The sequence below is a fragment of the Halichoerus grypus genome, chromosome 9 (assembly GCF_964656455.1).
Source record: "Halichoerus grypus chromosome 9, mHalGry1.hap1.1, whole genome shotgun sequence".
Classification (NCBI taxonomy): Eukaryota; Metazoa; Chordata; class Mammalia; order Carnivora; family Phocidae; genus Halichoerus; species Halichoerus grypus.
The window spans coordinates 116,517,988-116,534,311 of record NC_135720.1 but is presented as its reverse complement, the minus strand read 5'-3'; the positions used below and the strand labels follow the sequence as shown (position 1 = coordinate 116,534,311).

The 16,324-nt window shown below is 50.8% G+C and overlaps 1 protein-coding gene across 1 annotated transcript; it reads left to right on the top strand.

The window, feature by feature from the left end:
* The first annotated feature begins 3,970 nt into the window (after positions 1–3,970).
* Positions 3,971–16,250, top strand: C2 (complement C2). The gene is made up of 18 exons (XM_036108223.2): positions 3,971–4,100; positions 4,243–4,449; positions 5,022–5,207; positions 7,808–7,981; positions 8,065–8,163; positions 8,343–8,476; positions 9,743–9,881; positions 10,933–11,073; positions 11,881–11,970; positions 13,907–14,047; positions 14,172–14,266; positions 14,363–14,474; positions 14,592–14,757; positions 14,868–14,944; positions 15,086–15,177; positions 15,373–15,499; positions 15,643–15,692; positions 15,842–16,250. The coding sequence occupies exons 1-18, from the start codon at positions 4,001–4,003 to the stop codon at positions 16,010–16,012; spliced, it is 2,301 nt and encodes a 766-aa protein (XP_035964116.1). The 5' UTR covers positions 3,971–4,000; the 3' UTR covers positions 16,013–16,250.
* Positions 16,251–16,324: the final 74 nt, after the last annotated feature.

Here is a 16,324-nt window from a genome sequence, read left to right as displayed (position 1 = left end):
CATTTCTATACACTAACAATGAGAAAGAAGAAAGAGAAATTAAGGAATCGAGCCCATTTACAGTTGTACCAAAATCCATAAGATACCTAGGAATAAACCTAACCAAAGAGGCAAAAGATCTGTAAACTGAAAATTATAGAACACTCATGAAAGAAATTGAGGAAAACACAAAGAAATAGAAAAACGTTCCATGCTCATGGATTGGAAGAGCAAATATTGTTAAAATGTCTATGCTACCCAGAGCAATCTACACATTCAATACAATCTGTATCAAAATACCATCAATGTTTTTCCTTCCTTCCTTCCTTCCTTCCTTCCTTCCTTCCTTCCTTCCTTCCTTCCTTCCTTCCTTCCTTCCTTCCTTCCTTCCTCTAAGAGAGAGAGAAAGAGAAAGAGAGGGCACACACAAGCAGGGGGAGGGAGAAGCAGCCTCTCTGCTGAGCTGAAGCCAGGTGCTTAACCGACTGAGCCACCCAGGCATCCTCATCAACATTTTTTACAGAGCTGGAACAAATAATCCTAAAATTTCTGTGGAACCAGAGAAGACCCTGAATCACCAGGGGAATGTTGAAAAAAACCCAAAGCTGGGGGCATACAATGCCTGACTTCAAGCTCTATTACAAAGCTGTAATCATCAAGACAGTATGGTACTGGCACAAAAACAGACACATCGATCAATGGAACAGAATAGAGAGCCCAGGAATGGACCCTCAACTCTATGGTCAACTAATCTTCGACAAAGCAGGAAAGAATGTCCAATGGAAAAAAAGACAGTCTCTTCAATAAATGGTGTTGAGAAAACTGGACAGCCACATGTAGAAGAATGAAACTGGACCATTCTCCTACACCATACACAAAAATAGACTCAAAGTGGGTGAAAGTCCTAAATGTGAGACAGGAAACCATCAAAATCCTAGAGGAGAACACAAGCAGCAACCTCTTTGACCTCGTCCATAGCAACTTCTTACTAGACAAGTCTCCAGAGGCAAGGGGAACAGAAGCAAAAATGAACTATTGGGACTTCACCCAGATAAAAGTTTTTGGCACAGCAAAGGAAACAATCAACAAAACTAAAAAGCAGGGTAAAGAATGGGAGAAGCTATTTGCAGGTGACATATCTGCTAAAGGGTTTTATCCATAATCTATAAAGATCATATTAAACTCAACAACCAAAAAACAAAAAATCCAGTTAAGAAATGGGCAGAAGACATGAATAGACATTTCTCCAAAGACATCCAGATGGCTAACAGATACAGGAAAAGGTGTTTAACATCACTCGGCATCAGGGAAATACAAATCAAAACCACAAGAGATACCACCTCATACCATTCAGAATGGCTAAAACTAACAAGTCAGGGGGCGCCTGGGTGGCTCAGTCGTTAAGCGTCTGCCTTTGGCTCAGGTCATGATCCCAGGGTCCTGGGATCGAGCCCCGCATTGAGCTCCCTGCTCCATGGGGAGCCTGCTTCTCCCTCTCCCCCCCGCCCCGCTTGTGTTCCCTCTCTCACTGTGTCTCTCTCACAGTATCAAATAAATAAATAAAATCTTAAAAAAAAACCAAACAAACCAAGTCAGGAAATGACAGATGTTGGTGAGGATGTGGAGAAAGGGGAACTCTCCTACACTGTTGGTGGGAATGCAAGCTGGTTCAGCCACTCTGGAAAACAGTATGGAGGTTCCTCAAAAAGTTGAAAATAGGGGCACCTGGGTGGCTCAGTCGGTTGGGTGACTGCCTTCGGCTCAGGTCATGATCCCAGAGTCCTGGGATCAAGTCCCACATCGGGCTCTCTGCTCTGTGGGGAGCCTGCTTCTCCCTCTCCCCCTCCCCCTGCTTGTGTTCCGTCTCTCGCTGTGTCTCTCTCTGTCAAATAAATAAATAAAATCTTTAAAAAAAAAAAAGTTGAAAATAGAGCTACCCTACGACCCAGCAATTGCACTACTGGGTATTTACCCCAAAGATATAAATGTAGTGATCTGAAGGGGTACGTGCACCCCAATGTTTATAGCAGCAATGTCCACAATAGCCAAACTATGGAAAGAGCCAAGATGTCCATCAACAGATGAATGGATAAAGAAGATGTGGTATATATTTACAATGGAATATTATGCAGCCATAAAAAACCCTGAAATCTTGCCATTTGCAACAACATGGATGGAACTAGAGGGTATTATGCTGAGTGAAATAAGTCAATCAGAGAAAGACAAGTATCATATGATCTCACTGATATGAGGAATTTGAGAAAAAAGACAGAGGATCATAGGGGAAGGGAGGGAAAAATGAAACAAGGTGAAACCAGATTAAGAGACTCTTAATCTCAGGAAACAAATTGAGGGTTGCTGGAGTGGAGGGGGGTGGGAGGGATGGGGTGGCTGGGTGATGGACATTGGGGAGGGTATGTGTTGTGGTGAGCGCTGTGAATTGTGTAAGACTGATGAATCACAGATGTGTACCCCTGAAACAAATAATATATGTTAATAAAAAAAGATATATACACACACACATACATACACACAATGGAATATTACTCAGCCATCAAAAGAATGAAATCTTGGGGCGCCTGGGTGGCTCAGTCGTTAAGTGTCTGCCTTCGGCTCTGGTCGTGGTCTCAGGGTCCTGGGATCGAGCCCCGCATCGGGCTCCCTGCTCTGCAGGAAGCCTGCTTGTGTTCCCTCTCTCGGTGTGTCTCTATCTGTCAAATAAATAAATAAGATCTTAAAAAAAAAATGAATGAAATCTTGCCATTTGCAACGACGTGGATGGAACTAGAGGGTATTAAGCTAGGTAAAATAAGTCAATCAGAGAAAGACAATTCTATGATTTCACTCATATGTGGAATTTAAGAAACAAAACAGAGGAGCATAGGGAAAGGGCGGGAAAAATAAAACAAGACGAAATCAGAGAGGGAGATAAACCATAAGAAACTCTTAATCATAGGAAACAAACTGAGGGTTGCTGGAGGGCAGGTGAGGGGGGATGGGGTAACTGGGTGATGGGCATTAAGGAGGGCATGTGATGTAATGAGCACTGAACTCTATGTTTGAAATTAGTAATACACTCTATGTTAATTAATTTAATTTAAATTTTTAAAAAGAAGGAAAAAAATAAAAAAATAAAGGATGTCCAAAATTCCAAAATACTTTTGTTCTGGGTAACCAATCACAGATTTATTTATTTTATGGGTCGGGAATTTTTTCTACTGGACTTTCCGTAAAAGTGTTTTAAACATTTTCCAGTCTCCAAAAACTAAGTGTTGATTTCATTTTTATGTCTAGATTCTTTCTGGGGAAGGGTTGCAAGGAATAAAAAGATTGTGGTTCTTCCTATTTAGCAAGAATTTCTAAGAAAATTAGCCTCAGTCTCTTGGAGGTGTATGTTCAAGAAGACAGTAGTATTGCAGGCTCTCAGGAAATAAAGTCCACTTGGCAACACCTAAGAGAAACCTGAAACTACTTAAATAAATGATTTTGCAATATCTTGGATGGTTTGTGGGTTTGTGTGCTTTAGACTGTACATGTAAGAGCATGTGTGTGTGTAGGGGATGTGGAGGCGGAGAGCAGTATGTAAAGCCTATGGTGCAGATCAGCTGTGTAGGATATGTTGGGATTAGGGAGATGGGCAAGGGCTTTGCCCCCTCAGCTCAGTCCCCAGTCCCTGATTATTTTTTCCTGCCAAGAGCACATCCCCTGGTGCCCCTGGGTGGCTCAGTCTGTGAAGCGTCTGCCTTCGGCTCAGGTCAGGATCCCAGAGTCCTAGGATTGAGCCTCGTGTTGTCATGGGGCTCCCTGCTCAGTGGGGGGTGGGGGTCTGCTTCTTCCTTTCCCTGTGCCCCTCCCTCTGCTCATGCTCTCTCTCTCTCTAAAATAAATAAAATCTTAAAAAAAAAAAGATTTATTCATTAAAAAAAAAAAAGAGCACATCCCCCTTGCCACTCCCTAGTTTTCCTTCTCTGGCAGCAAATGAAGCAGCTGCTGAGTCAGCTCTGGGCTTCGGGGAAGTCAGATGACCTTTTCCCTCTGCCAGCTCTCTGCCTCTCTCTGCCTCAAGGTGGACAGCATGGACCCACTGATGGCTTTCCTTTGCCTGTTGCCCCTGTATCCAGGTAGGAGCAGGGGAGGGGGATGTTGAGGTCCGCGGAAGAGGCCTGTGCTGCCCACACTGAGTTCCCACTTGGCAATGACCGTTTCTCTCGCTTTTCTGTTCTCATCTTTTCTGCATTTCTGTGTTGGGTCCCATGCTCACAGGCGTGGCTGCAGAGGCTCCCTCCTGCCCTCGGAACGTGAACATCTCCGGTGGCACTTTCACCCTCAGCCGTGGCTGGGCCCCTGGGAGTGTCCTCACCTACTCCTGTCCCCTGGGCCGCTACCCGGTTCCAGCCTCACGGCTGTGCAAGCACAACGGGCAGTGGCAGACCCTGGGATCCCCGCGGCTGACAAAGGCGGTCTGCAAACGTGAGGCTCTCCGTGGGCCTTGCTCAGGGTGGGGCCGCCAGGGGCCACTGCGGAACCTCTCCTTAGGACTTGCTCCGGGCGGGGCTTCACCCGACTGCGTGGTGTACCAGGGATGGCTAAAGCTGCTTTCCCATAGGGCTTCTCAACAGAGTGGGAAAGTGTCCATTGTCCATAGCAAGGCATTGGAAGAAGCAGTCTTTGATGGAGATTTTAAAATACTTTTTTTTTTTTTAATACTTAACAATTGACTGCAGAATCCCGACCATTCAGAACGGGTGCCGGAGTCTCCTGTCGTGCCCGATGTCACCCCTTTAGTTGTCCACTCACGGGGCATCCAAGGACCCCAGGGGAGGGGCGGGGGTGACCATGGCCCTCAGGGGGCTGAGAGAAGTGCTTATCATCTATTAGGCTGAACTGTGTGCAATTGCCAATATCTAACCAGTTACCACAAGCAGGGATTTCGCACGCAACAGCCCAATATTTTGACAACCACCTGGCAACTCCATGCATCCCAGCCCCGCCCAGGTGTTTTCCAGCCATCCCTGTGTTCTCCTCCCCTTCTCTCCCTCCAGCTGTTCGCTGTCCAGCTCCTGTGTCCTTTGAGAACGGCATGTTCACCCCGCGGCTGGGGTCCCACCCTGTGGGCGGCAACCTGAGCTTCCAGTGTGAGGACGGCCTCACCCTGCGGGGCTCACCTGTACGGCGGTGTCGCCCCAATGGCGTGTGGGATGGGGAGACAGCCGTGTGTGACAACGGGGGTGAGTGCCCTGCCCCCCCAGCTGCATGGGGGCTGGGGTCTCCCAGGAACCTCGGAGTCAGATGTGTGCCCAGCGGGCCTCTGTGGGGACAGGGGCCTGGTGTCTCTGATGCCAAAATCATATTCCTGGATTTTGGTAAATTGAGGTCTACAGGTCACACATCACCCACCTGCAGGGAGCCGGGCTAAGCTTCAGATCCAACATAAAGGCTCCATGCACTCTGTCCAGCTTTTCCAAATGCCTTAAAGCAAGATTGGTTTTCGGGCCCAATGGGCTATTGTAGGACAAGGTGCTGAGTGAGAGCGGACCTAGCGCTGTGCTTCAGTCCCTCACCTCTGCAGCCAACATGGGTCCAACCTGGCTCAGACTTCGGCAACCTTTGGGCAGGTTATTTAATCTCTCTATGTCTCAATTTTTCTTTTTCTCTTTTTTAAAAATCTTATTTATTTACTTGAGAGAGAGAGCAAACAAGAGAGATAGCGAGCGAGAGAGAGAGCACGAGTGGATGGAGGAACAGAGGGAGAGGGAGAAGCAGGCTTCCCACTGAGCAGAGAGCCTGATGCAGGGCTCCATCCCAGGACCCTGAGATCATGATCTGAGCCAAAGGCAGATGCTTAACTGACTGAGCCACCCAGGCGCCCCCCTATGCCTCGATTTTCACATCTCAAATAGAAATAGTAAGACTGGCCACTGTGTGGGGTTGGCTGTGGGATTGAGTTGACATTAGTAAGCATCTAGAAGAGTCCCTGGAGTTTGTCATAGTTATTACTGCCCCTGTCAATGGTGAGGGGCTCTGGTTGATAGGAGTGGGGCTCCTAGGATTCCCTGGGTTTTAGGAGCTGCCTGGACGATAGTTCTGAGGGCATAATACAGAAGACATGGAGTCCACGAGATGGTAGGACCATCCCGTCCCCCAGCGGTCCAGACACTGGTTCCCTACTCATATTCACGACTCTGTCAAATAGCTGGCTTCCTTCCTTCTTAACGTTCTGCCTATGAGATTGGTCCGTGTGGTCCTGTGTAGCAGCAAGTTTGTTATTTCTTTTTAAGATGTATTGATTTATTTTAGAGAGAAAAGGATGGGGAGGGGCAGAGAGAGTCCTAAGCAGACCCAGCTCTCTGTGCTGAGCGCGGAGGCCGACACGGGGCTCGATCCCACAACCCCGAGATCACCACCTGAGCCGAAACCAGAGTCAGACACTCAACCACCGACTGCGCCACCTGGGTGCCCCTGTTATTTTTTATTGCTGTGTAGTTTTATTTTTATTTTTTTAAAGATTTTATTTATTTATTTGAGAGAGAGAATGAGAGAGAGAGAGAGAGAGAGAGAGCACATGAGGGGGGGAGGGTCAGAGGGAGAAGCAGACTCCCTGCTGAGCAGGGAGCCCGATGTGGGACTCGATCCCGGGACTCCAGGATCATGACCTGAGCCGAAGGCAGTTGCTCAACCAACTGAGCCACCCAGGTGCCCTGTGTAGTTTTATTATAGAAATAGATTGCAATTTATTTATGGGTTCTCTTCTTGGTGGGCATTTGGGTTCCTTCCAGTTTGGGGCTATTATGAGTAAAGCCCTATGAATGCCCTTGTATGTAACTGTTGTTGCACATATGAATTAGCTTCTCTTTTTAAATTTTATTTTATTTATTTATTTGACAGAGAGAGACACAGAGAGAGAGGGAACACAAGCAGGGGGAGTGGGAGAGGGAGAAGCAGGCTTCCCGCTGAGCAGGGAGCCCGATGTGGGGCTCGATCCCAGGACCCTGGGATCATGACCTGAGCCGAAGGCAGATGCTTAACGACTGAGCCACCCAGGCGCCCCATGAATTTGCTTCTCTTGAGCATGTTGTTTAGGAGTGCAATTATCGGGTCACATGTTGTCATACGTTTAGTTTTGTTTGTTTTGTTTTTAGAGAGAGCGTGGGGGGGTGCAGAGGGAGAGAATCTTTTTTTTTTTAAAGATTTTTATTCATTTGACAGAGAGAGAGAGAGAGAGAGTACAAGCATGGAGAGTGGCAGGAAGAGTGAGAGGGAGAAGCGGACTCACCGCTGAGCCGGGAGCAGGATGTGGGGCTTGATCCCTATTCTGCCTTCAAACAGATGCTTAACCGACTGAGCCACCCAGGCGCCCCGGCATACATTTAGTTTTAGTCGAGACTGGCAAACAGTTTCCCAATGGTCACTCCAGAAATATGGAATTAAGGAATTATCCGTATTTTCAGTTTTAGCCATTCTGGCGGGTGCGTAGCTGTGCTTCATTGTGGCTTATGAAGTGTAAATATTCTCTGTGGCAGTGTTGGGCTTCTCAGTCAGCATCTTCCCTGGGGCTCTGGGATGGATGCAGGCTGAGTCGGTGGGTTGGCACTGGGACGCTTTAACTGGCAACCGAGGGCACTGAGTTCTAAACATTTTGCCCTACTTAAGATTTTCCATCCACACCCTTGGGAAGCCCGGTTGTGGTGTCTCCCAACGGGGAGGCCAAACGACCTGCAGAGGTTCCACGGGTCTGGAGAGGAGGAAGAGGGAGAGGGTGGGTGAGCAGGACGGAAAGGCCGAGGACGGGCGTCCCTGCTCACTGCTGTCTTCCTTTGTTGACTCACAGCTGGCCACTGCCCCAACCCGGGCATCTCGGTGGGCGCTGTGCGGATGGGTTCCCGCTTTGGCCTTGGGGACAAAGTCAGCTACCGCTGCTCCTCCAATCTGGTGCTGACTGGGTCTGCAGAGCGGGAGTGCCAGAGCAACGGGGTCTGGAGCGGGACGGAGCCCATATGCCGCCGTGAGTAGCCAGCCACCTTGCCCCTCCTGAGAGTCCTGGGCACCCCACCCCTGACCCTGGCCGACCCCAGCGACTTTCCACAGAGCCCTACTCTTACGACTTTCCTGAGGATGTGGCCCCTGCCCTGGGCACCTCGTTCTCCCACCTACTTGGAGCCACCAATCCCACCCAGAAGAAAACGAGTAAGTGCTTGAGGTAGGGGCAGCAGGGTGCTGGGCCTGGCATGGGGAGGATGCTGAGAGCTTCGGGAAGTCTCGGTGGAGCTGAGCTGACTGGAGGGGAGGCAGGGAGTCCCCGCCCCTTGGCAGGAGAGCAGGTGGGAGGTCAAGATGTGAATCTACTCCTTCCACATTTCTCCCAGAAAGCATGGGCCGTAAAATCCAAATCCAGCGCTCTGGTCACCTGAACCTTTACCTGCTCCTGGATGCCTCTCAGAGTGTGGCAGAAGATGACTTTCAGATCTTCAAGGACAGCGCCATTCTCATGGTGGACAGGGTCAGGAAATAGGGGTCTGTGCACAGAGGAGGCTTCCTACGCCCACTGTCTCTCTCTGGTTCCTTCCCTTCCTCAGGATCCCACTCACAGCCTACCTCCTCCGAAAAGTCCTCCCAGATTATGTGCATGCCATGCAGGAATCATGGATTCAATTTATAGGATCCTATTTTTCATACCACAGACACTGCTGGGGCACCTTCTATGTGTTAGGCACCAAGCTGGGTGCTGGGTGCTGGGAGACACCAAAGATGAACAAGGCTGAGGTCCTGTTTCCCAGGCACCCATCATCTAGGATGGCGGTCTCCACAGAGGGATATACAAAATAATCCAGCAGGGTGTGGTAGATGAGTACTGGTGTACTTGTTGAATAATTTTAGTTTAAATTAAATCAACAACTTAATATTTAATACTTTCCCTCAAAAATTCCAATTTTTTGTGTTTAAAAGGTATATAATATATTTGAATAGTGATGCACTTTATAAATGAGTTGGTTTTTATAAATATATATACCTATGTTGAAGTATGTGCTCAGAATGTTTTTACTGACGAGCCCCTAGTTTAGATTCCTTGCCAGTACTTTGCTTGGCAATTATGCTTTTCACAATAGTTTATGTGGATATATGTTTTTCTTCCCAGCTACATTTTATTTATTTATTTACTTACTTACTTACTTGACAGAGAGAGAGGGAGAGAGAGCGGGAGCACAAGCAGGGGGAGGGGCAGAGGGAGAAGCAGGTTCCCAGCCGAGCAGGAAGCCCGATGCGGAGCTCAATCCCAGGACGCTGGGATCATGACCTGAGCTGAAGGCAGACTGAGCCACCCAGGCGCCCCCCAGCTACATTTTAAAGAAGGCAGTTTGTGCTCCTTAGTCTCTCTTGAGACTTAGAGTAACCAGTAAGCCTTGAGGCTGCAAAACACGCCAGTTGGAGAAGTGCCTCAGATTCGAGTGGACAGGTTCAAATTCGACCTGTGCCTCGTACCGGAGGTGTGGTCTGCGGCGCGGCAACAAGCCTCTACGTCCTCATCCATAAAATAGGGGCCATGTCGCGCCCTCACAGAACTGATGTGAGGATGCAGTGAGGAGTGAGCGGCCTATCAAAAAGAGGACCTGGTCAGCAAGCGTCAGCTTGCTGGCTCCCTGCAAGCAGCAGTGTCTTAGCAAGTGGCCCAGGCTCTCTGCCTCCTCTGGGGCCCTTGGCTGGCTCTCTTACTCTCTCCCCTTCGGTTTCAAGGCCTCTCACGCTGCCTCTCACTTGCCCTTCCCAGATCTTCAGCTTTGAGATCAATGTTAGTGTCGCCATCATCACCTTTGCATCCAAGCCCCAAGTCATCATGTCTGTTCTGTATGACAACTCCCGGGATGTGACCGAAGTGATCAACAGTCTGAACAATGTCAACTATAAAGGTATGGGTGTCATCAAATGAAGGCGATGAGGCGGGCGGGGGGAGGATGAGCTCTCTGTGCCTGTATGGAGGTTCTGGACAAGTTAGAGAGAGAGTGAGACCTTTGGTGGCATTCTAGTCCCAGGGCTCTGGGGCTCAGGTTCCTCAGGGGGAGGTGGCTTCCAAGTCAGGTTCCTGGCGGGGGAGTCGCAGCTCCCACCAAATCATGGCTTACTGTAACGCGCTACACGTCCGAATGCCTTGTGCGGGTCTTTGGCTCCTTCCTGATGCCAGATCTACATGGGCTGGCTTTCTTGGCTCAACACTGTAGTCTCCCCACGCCGTTGTCAAGCTGTCTGGGTGGTGGGTTGCAGTGGCTGCAAAAACCCAAGTTCTTTGGAACCGCATCTTTGAATCTTGAGGCTTTAGAGTGGCCCTCAGTGGGGTTATGCAATGAGCATTTTTTTTTTTTTAAAGATTTTATTTTTTGAGAGAGAGAGAGAGGAACACAAGCAGGGGGAGTGGGAGAGGGAGAAGCAGGCTTCCCGCCGAGCAGGGAGCCCGATGCGGGGCTCGATCCCAGGACCCTGGGATTACGACCCGAGCTGAAGGCAGACGCTTAACGACTGAGCCACCCAGGCGCCCTGAGCATTTCTTTTTTTAAAAAAAGATGTATTTATTAATTTGAGAGAGAGAGAGAGAGACAGAGGGAGGGGGAGGAGGGGCAAAAGGAGAGGGAAAGAGAGAATCCCAAGCAGACTCCCTGCTGAGCGTGGAGCCCTACGCGGGGCTCCATCCCAGGACCCTGAGATCACGACCTGAGCCAAAACCAAGAGTCAGACGCTTAACGGACTGCGCCACCCAGGAGCCCCTGCAATGAGCATTTCTAAGGGAAAAGGCTTTTAACGTTTGAACAGGCAGTGACGCCAAATCTCCATCTGGATAGTGAAGGTCTGGATGTATCAAGCCAGTTGATAAATGCATTTCCGATGGTTGGGAGAATAGAGTGATTCCTTCTGCCAGGTGGTAGGTGGGACGTTTCTAAGAGAGTCCTTCCTCTTCACATACTCCAGACCATGAAAATGGGACAGGGACAAACACCTATGCAGCTTTAAATAGTGTCCATATCATGATGAATAACCAGATGCAACGCCTTGGAATGAAGACAGCGGCCTGGCAGGAAATCCGACACGCCATCATCCTTCTGACAGACGGTGGGTATCGTCGCCTCCGCAAGGGAGTCCGGCACAGTGGAAGGAGCAGCAGCGTGGGGTCGGAAGGCCTGCCTGCTGGCTCTCCCTCTGCCACCCTGGGCCTCAGTTTCTCATTCGTAAAGTGGAAATAGTGTCGATGATGTCGACAGAACGACAGCAACAGTGATGATGATCAGAGCCGCCCCCCTTTCCTTACACAATCTCTGTGGAGAGTGACTGAAGCGGTTTGTGTAAAAGGGCTTTGTCGTTACAGCTATCAGTTATTGTTACTACCTGGGAGGTGGCCTCAAGTCGGCTGGACGGGGAGGGGTGGCTTTGGAGCAGGCGTGTCAAGGCGCTTGGATGGAAGGATGGGAGGACGGACCGCGGCGTGGAGCTGGGCTATGCCGTTTATCTCTCGACTGTGGCCAAACTGCATAGCCCCTTCGGAACTTGGTTTTTTTGCCTATAAAATGCGCATACCCACACTACCTGAGGTTTCATGAGAATTAAATGAGATAAAGTTTATGAAGCTCCTGACCTGGTGCCTGGGATGTAGAGAATTTCAGTAAATAACATATCTTTTTTTTTTTTTTTTCTTTTTTTGGGCAGCAAAGCAAGGTCTGTTGAGCAATAGTAAAGTTTATTGAATGATAGGGTACAAAGCTCCCGAAGAGGGAGGGGACCCAAGAGGGTTGCCTAGTAAATAACATATCTTGAAACTCACGCGGGAAGCGTTAAATGTTAAGGTTCCCATGCTGAATGGCTGCCCCACTCCTCCGGGACTGTGGGGAGTCTCTCCGGACTATTCTTTTCCCTCCATTCTAGGAAAGTCTAACATGGGTGGCTCTCCCAAGCTGGCTGTTGACAATATCAAAGAGATCTTGAACATCAAGCAGCAGAGGAGCGACTATCTGGGTGAGCCTCGGAGCGGCTCCCAGTTGTGGGGCCCCTGTAGGGGGCGTGGCGGGGGGTGCGGAGGAGGGGGGCGCGGGCGGGCATCTTGCCTTCATTTCCGGCGAGGACCCAGGCTGTGTCGTTCTGTGTGAAGGCAGCTGAGAGTCATGCTCAAGAGTCTGGAATCAAACCACCCTGTGGTTGCAGCCTTGGTTTCTTCGGTTGGCTGTGGCCGGGGGCGGTTTCTGCCTTTGCTAAGAGGGGACGGTGCTAGGACCCACCTCAAATGCTCAGATGTTTCCTGGTATGGAGGAACAGAGGAACAACGGTGTATGTGAGCGGCTGCTGCCGTCATCGTGCCCGTGAACTTCTCCAGGGAGAAAGGGCCTGGATTCCTTGTAGGGACTGTCCCGGGTGTTTCCTCCTTTAGCGGTACAGATAACCAGCTAAGGCTTTGGCAGTTGCAGCCTTTAAAGGAACAATTCCTCAGGTTCAGACTAAATACAAATTGCATTGACCTTTGACCAGAACAGAATTTTAGACAGAAGTGCTCCGGACAAGCGAGGATAGTTGCCTTTGAGCCTCACAAGTTTCACTTTCCCCTTGGGGCCTCTCTTCATGCCACCAACCCCACCTGCCCCTGGGGGGCAAGCAGTTTCCTCTTTAAAACTCTGGCCTAGGGAAGGCGAAGGCCAAACTCTCCTCCCTAACTCTTAGCATCACGGGGCTAGGGTTAAGTGCTCAAAAATACCTTACTAAAAAGAAGCAGCAACTGAAGTGACATAGTCACAGAAAACACTGGGGACCTAACTGTCCAGCTCCCAGTGACTGCTTCTGGCCGGCCTAGGGCTACACTGCTCCCTGAGGAAAGCCTTGTCTCCCAGTCTGTCTGAGCATCTCGCTCTTTACACACCACCCAGGGTCCCCCGGGAGCCAAAAAGGGCCGTGAGGGGTGCAAAGCGTGGGAGAAGACTGGACTCTGTGGCTGCCCTGGGGCGGTCCTGACTGGCACCCGTGCTTGCTTGGAGGCGGGGTACGGATGGTTGTGTGGGCCGCAGGTGTCCAGTGGGAAGACATGGCCTCAGGCTCCTCTCTCAGAGCCTACACCTTACAGGGGAACCAGATCTGAAGCCTCCGGGTACACTCATGAGCTCTTTATTCAGTCATATAAATGTACTTAGAAAGTCTCTCCAAAAAAAAAAAAGAAAGAAAGTCTCTCCTGGGCACCATTCTAAGGATAGAGCTGTGAACAAAACAGACAAAGATGTCTCGCTGGGGTTGTCATTCTGGAAGAGCAATGTATTAGGTTTCTAGGGATAGTGCCACAGATTCTACAAACTCGGGTGGCTGAAAACAACAGCAACTTTCGCTCGCACATTCAGGAGGCTAGAAGTCCAAGAGCAAAGACCCTATTTCCAAATAAGGTCACCTTCACAGGTACTGGGGCTTAGGACTTGAACATATCCTTTTGAGGGACAGACTTCTACCTACTCTGGGCATTAAACAAGATAAATAAGGACCCTGTAGGGGGTGGTGGGTAGAGCCTTGTGCCAAGGCATAAAATGGAGCAGAGAGGGAATGGAATTGGCTGAGGCATTGCAGTTTTAGACAAGGAGCCCGGGGAAGGCCTCGCTGAGATGGTGACATTTGAGTCAAGACTTAAAAAGGTAAGAAAGTGAGCCATGTGGGCACTCTGGGAAGGAGTGGACCAGGCAGAGGCTTATGCAAAAGGCCTGGGGTGAGAGCACGCCTGCAGATCTGAGGGACTTCAAGGAGGCTATATGGAACGGAGAGAAGGGTGAGGAGTGGCAGGAAATGAGGTCAGATAGGAGGTAGGGGGCAGGGGCCCTGCTCATTTAGGGCTTTGCAGGACCCAGTAAGTTCCAAATGATAGTTTCCTGTCTCACAGGGTAGCCCCACAGCCACAAGATTCTGGTGATTTCCTTCTCCCCATCAGACATCTATGCCATCGGGGTGGGCAAGCTGGATGTGGACTGGAGAGAGCTGAATGAGCTGGGGTCCAAGAAGGATGGTGAGAGACATGCCTTCATTCTGCAGGACACAGAGGCTCTGTACCAGGTCTTTGAGCACATGCTGGGTGAGTGAGCTTTTTCCTCTTCGGAGTGGCGTGGGTGGTGAGGGGCCAGCCAGGGGTCCAGGCTGGGAACCTGCTCACAGTGCTCCTCACACGCCTCCTTCCCCCTCTGTTCCCACACCCACAGATGTCTCCCAGCTCACAGACACCATCTGTGGGGTGGGGAACATGTCAGCCAATGCCTCTGTCCAGGAAAGGGCACCGTGGCATGTCACTATTAAGGTACCAGGAAGGAGGGATGGGGCTTGGATCCCAGAGATGGAAGAGGCTATGGGCCAGAGACATAGCAGTCCCTGAGAATCACCAATTTCCCTACAGCCTAGGAGCCAGGAGACCTGCCGGGGGGCCCTCATCTCAGACCAGTGGGTCCTGACGGCCGCTCACTGCTTCAGCAATGCTGAGAACAGCTCCTTGTGGAGGATCAATGTGGGTAAGGCAGGGCCCACACCAGGCTCCTGAGCCTGTGGCCAGGGCTCTCAGCACTGGTCCCTACCCTCTGGCCCCTTCAGGAGCCCTGGCCCAGCCTAATCCGCCTTATTGTTCCCAGGGGACCCTAACTCCCAGTGGGGCAAAGACTTCAGTGTTGATAAGGTGGTGATCTCCTCGGGGTTTGACGTCTTTGCCAAGAAGGATCAGGGGATCCGAGAGTTCTACGGTGATGACATTGCCCTGTTGAAGCTGGCCGAGAAAGTGAAGATGTCCACCCATGCCAGGTGCTACAGTCTGGGATGAGAGGGCGTCTTCTCGGGGAGACTGCTCTGGGGAGTCCCCACAGCAGGGGACACCGAGGATGGGCCTGTGTGACCCTCGTCCTTCTCCCCAGGCCCATTTGCCTTCCCTGCACGGTGGAGGCCAATCTGGCTCTGCGGAGACCCCCAGGCAGCACCTGCCGAGACCATGGTGAGTGCTGGGGCTCAGGGTGCGTGAGGAGCTGGGACCAGGGCTTAGGACTGATGACATGGACTGTGCAACAGCCTCCAGTCTGGAGTCTGGGTGCTGGGTAAAGGGACCGGCACCACATCCCTTTCTCCTTGAATGCAGAAAGTGAACTTCTGAACAAACTGAGCATTCCTGCTCATTTTGTGGCCTTGAATGGAAACAAAATGAACATTAACCTCAAGACAGGGACAGAGGTGAGGATCTGTGGGGGGTGGGGGTGGGGGGATGCCTGTGGCTGCTCCCTGAAGGTGTCTTTGTCCCTTCTTGCTCCAGCTCTGGCTACTTTCTCCATCTGACCCTGTGTCACCCCTCCTCCAGGCCTACCAACTGCCAGGTAGCCCCTGGGACTGCTCATTTCATCCTTCTCTCCTGTTCTGCCCCTGTTGCAGTGGACAAGCTGTATCAAGGCCGTCTCCCAAGACAAAACCACCTTCCCCGACTTGGAGGATGTCAGAGAGGTAGTGACAGACCAGTTCCTCTGCAGTGGGACCGAGAAGGATGACAATCCCTGCAGGGGTGAGTCCCTCCCACCCCCACTCCTGAGCCTGAATTCCTGAGGGAAAGACCACTGCTGTCCCTGTGGCCAGCATGCATACCCTGACGACACAGGGCCAGGGCGAGAGTCAGGATGACAGCTTCTTATCCCTCCTTTCTGGCAGGAGAATCTGGGGGAGCAGTTTTCCTTGAGCGGAGGCACAGGTTTTTTCAGGTGAGGAGAGAAGGGGGAAACTCACAGGACTGGGGTTACAGGGTCTTGGCCTTGCAGGAGGATGAGGGAGGCCTCTGAAGGAACTGGGGAGGTTGAGGCTTGGAGCTGGGGCTGTGACAGCCTCCCACCCCGTTCTCTCCCTCTTCCAGGTGGGCCTAGTGAGTTGGGGTCTCTACAACCCCTGTGGCAAGGGCAATAAAAACTCTCGCCAAAGGGCCCCCAAAGGCAAGATACCACGAGATTTTCACATCAATCTCTTTCGCCTGCAGCCCTGGCTGAGGCAGCACCTGGAGGGTATCCTGAACTTTTTGCCCCTCTAACTGTGGCCACCCCTCAGTTGTCCTGCCAGCACCTGCCATCTGTCTTGTCTCCTACCCTTGAACTCCCACCCTCAGACCCCATGACCCCCCCGTGCTCCCAGCTCCGAACCCCTGCCCTGCGCTGCACATCCAAGCTGGGGAATCCCCAGGGGCACACCCTCTGCCTCGCTTGACTCACTTTCCTTTCGCTCTCACGTGGAATTTCCCAGTTATGAAATTAATAAAAATTGATGATTTCCTCATGTGTCTGTGCCTCTACTTGTGGGCTGGCCAGGGGGGTGAGGAAGGCCGGGATGATTCCAGGAACCACCA

Excerpts from the sequence above, each read along its gene's own strand:
- C2 (XM_036108223.2), top strand. The coding sequence starts at position 4,001 with ATGACCTTTTCCCTCTGCCAGCTCTCTGCCTCTCTCTGCCTCAAGGTG. Across the intron at positions 9,882-10,932 it reads GAACAATGTCAACTATAAAG|ACCATGAAAATGGGACAGGG; the intron begins GTATGGGTGTCA and ends CACATACTCCAG. Across the intron at positions 14,945-15,085 it reads CAGCACCTGCCGAGACCATG|AAAGTGAACTTCTGAACAAA; the intron begins GTGAGTGCTGGG and ends CCTTGAATGCAG.